Source organism: Octodon degus, unplaced genomic scaffold, assembly GCF_000260255.1.
Source record: "Octodon degus isolate 3935 unplaced genomic scaffold, OctDeg1.0 scaffold00338, whole genome shotgun sequence".
Classification (NCBI taxonomy): domain Eukaryota; kingdom Metazoa; phylum Chordata; class Mammalia; order Rodentia; family Octodontidae; genus Octodon; species Octodon degus.
In genome coordinates this window covers 1,035,083-1,037,393 of record NW_004524914.1, presented here as the reverse complement: position 1 = coordinate 1,037,393, position 2,311 = coordinate 1,035,083, and the positions used below count along the sequence as shown (strand labels likewise).

The 2,311-nt window shown below is 41.0% G+C and overlaps 1 protein-coding gene across 1 annotated transcript in view; it reads left to right on the top strand.

Moving 5' to 3' along the window:
• Nucleotides 1-2,223, top strand: part of LOC101592304 (inactive ubiquitin thioesterase FAM105A-like) — a 95,296-nt gene extending 93,073 nt beyond the window's left edge. The window contains 3 exon segments of the mRNA XM_012513141.1: nt 1,136-1,259; nt 1,261-1,523; nt 1,526-2,223. Coding sequence (XP_012368595.1) covers nt 1,136-1,259; nt 1,261-1,523; nt 1,526-2,223 — 1,085 coding nt within the window.
• Nucleotides 2,224-2,311: the final 88 nt, after the last annotated feature.

Below are 2,311 nucleotides of genomic sequence, written 5' to 3'. Positions count from 1 at the left end.
TAGTTTAAATATGGCTTTCATTGTTTCTGCTTAGATGTGAAACTGATCTTTGAATGTTGGTTTTGCCTCCTTGGAAATTGCTGTATAGTCCCCTACTATTTCTAGTAAAATATTTTTGCAGTGTCCTTTAGAATACACAGTATATTGACTATAAGAATAATGATGGTTTTACATTTTCTACTCCAGTATTGAAACTTTTATTTTCCATCTGTTTTTTTTTTTCCCCCGTTAGTAGGCTCTGAACACGATGCTTGATATGATGGATACCAAGAGTTCCAAATAATTACATTAGTGAGGCAATGGATTCTATTGTTTTCACATAATAAACATAGGACTTTATGGATATAATAAAATATATTTAAAACTGATATCAAAATAACAAATTTGTAGTAGTACCATATGTTTGAAACAAATGGGACTAGGCAAAAAAGAAAATGATCGACTAGTTGAACAAAGTGAAAAGTGAGAAACCACTTTATACCTATTAGATTAGGAATCATTAGAAACTTAAACACTGCCAGTACTGAGAATTGTGGGAAGAGGCTAACTCTCACGTGCTGCAGGTATTTGTCTGCACCTTACCACCACCCCATTCTGCAGAGCGGTGGCACTATTTAGTATAATGAAGACCCCTGAGCCCTATGTGCTCCAAAGTCCTGTTTTGACAGGTTCGCAGACTTTCATCACAGTGTTGTTTATGGTGCTGAAACCAGAAGGCTAAAAATTTCTATTTCTGGTGAGGTGGCTAAAGATGACAGGAATGTGTGAATTATGTTTTCAACTAGGATGTAGCAATGAGGATCCAATATTATACATGAACATGAAGATACTAAGACACATAATATCGCTATTCTAAATTCAAAGACACACTAAACTTATGCACATGCTTAGAGAACCTAAGTGAAAATATACACAGATATATTCAAGTGGTTTCTTGAGATGTACAAATGAGGTTAGCAAATACAATGATAAAGGAAATAAAAATAAACAAATAATTAGAAGTAACCCTGCTACATGAGAAAATACTGGGCCAATGGTCATAATGGTTAGGCTGTGCCCTTTTTATCCATCTAAATGAATACTACTACTGAGCCTATGTCTCTGAAATTTTAGACATCTTTATCCTTTTCAAAAGGTGTAAAGTCAGACAGGCAGAGGCTGAGCGCTCCGCACAGCGAGGCCCACCTGGCAGCGCCGAGGAGCCCCTGGCGGGAGCGGCCTCGAGACCCCGCCGCAGGAAGTGACCAAGTTCACTCCTGGACACGCCCTAGATACTGCCTGGCGCATAGCCAGGGGCTCTGTGATGACAGCTGTGTGGCTGCTGGTGGCTACCGTCTACTACTTCAGGAGGCTGCGTTGGTATTTAGGACACCGGCTGAAATGGTGGATGGGCTACCTGCAGAGAAATTTCAAAAGGAACCTCAGTGTGGAGGCCGAGGTTGATTTGCTCAGTTATTGTGCAAGAGAATGGAAAGGAGAAGCACCCCGGGCCAAGCTGATGCGGAAGGCTTATGAGGAGCTGCTCGGAGGCACCACACTAAATGTGTTCGACAAGTAAAGAGAGATAATTACGATGCTCTGAGGTGGGTGTTGTCTCAGATATTCAACCAAGGCCTTTCTTTTCCATCCTGGATGAAGGAAAAGGACATTGTTAAACTTCCTGAAAAACTGTGGCTTTACCAATGTTGTAATTGGATCCAGCAATACAGTTTTGGTCCTGAGAAGTACACAGGTTCAAACGTGTTCAGAACGTTACCTAAATGTCTGAAACTGCTGAAAATGCAGTGGATTGAATTTAGTGGTATTAGGGATTATCACAGGAGAGGAAGCATGTGCAACATCCTTTTTTCTGACACCATCTTGGAGTACAAGCTTTATGAAGCTTTAAAGTTCATCATGCTGTATCAAGTCACTGAAGTTTATGAGCAAATGAAGACTAACACGATCATTCCGAGTCTTTCCAGACTCCTGTTTTCTAGAGAGACGTCGTCAGACCCTTTGAGCTTCATGATGAATCACCTGAATGCTGTGGGTGACACGTGTGGACTAGAGCAGATTGATATGTTTATACTGGGTTACTCCGTTGAAGTGAAGATGAAAGTGTTCCGATTGTTCAATTCCAAATACTTCGCAGTGTGTTATCCACAGGAGCCTCTCAGGGAGTGGCCAGAGATCTCCCTGCTGACTGAAAATGACCATCACTATCACATTTCTGTCTTTTAAATCTGCCATGGACAGGGTACAAGCTCTTGCCAGTGACAGTGGTCATACTTGCAAGCACAGTATTTTTCAAAAACCAAAGCTGACATGT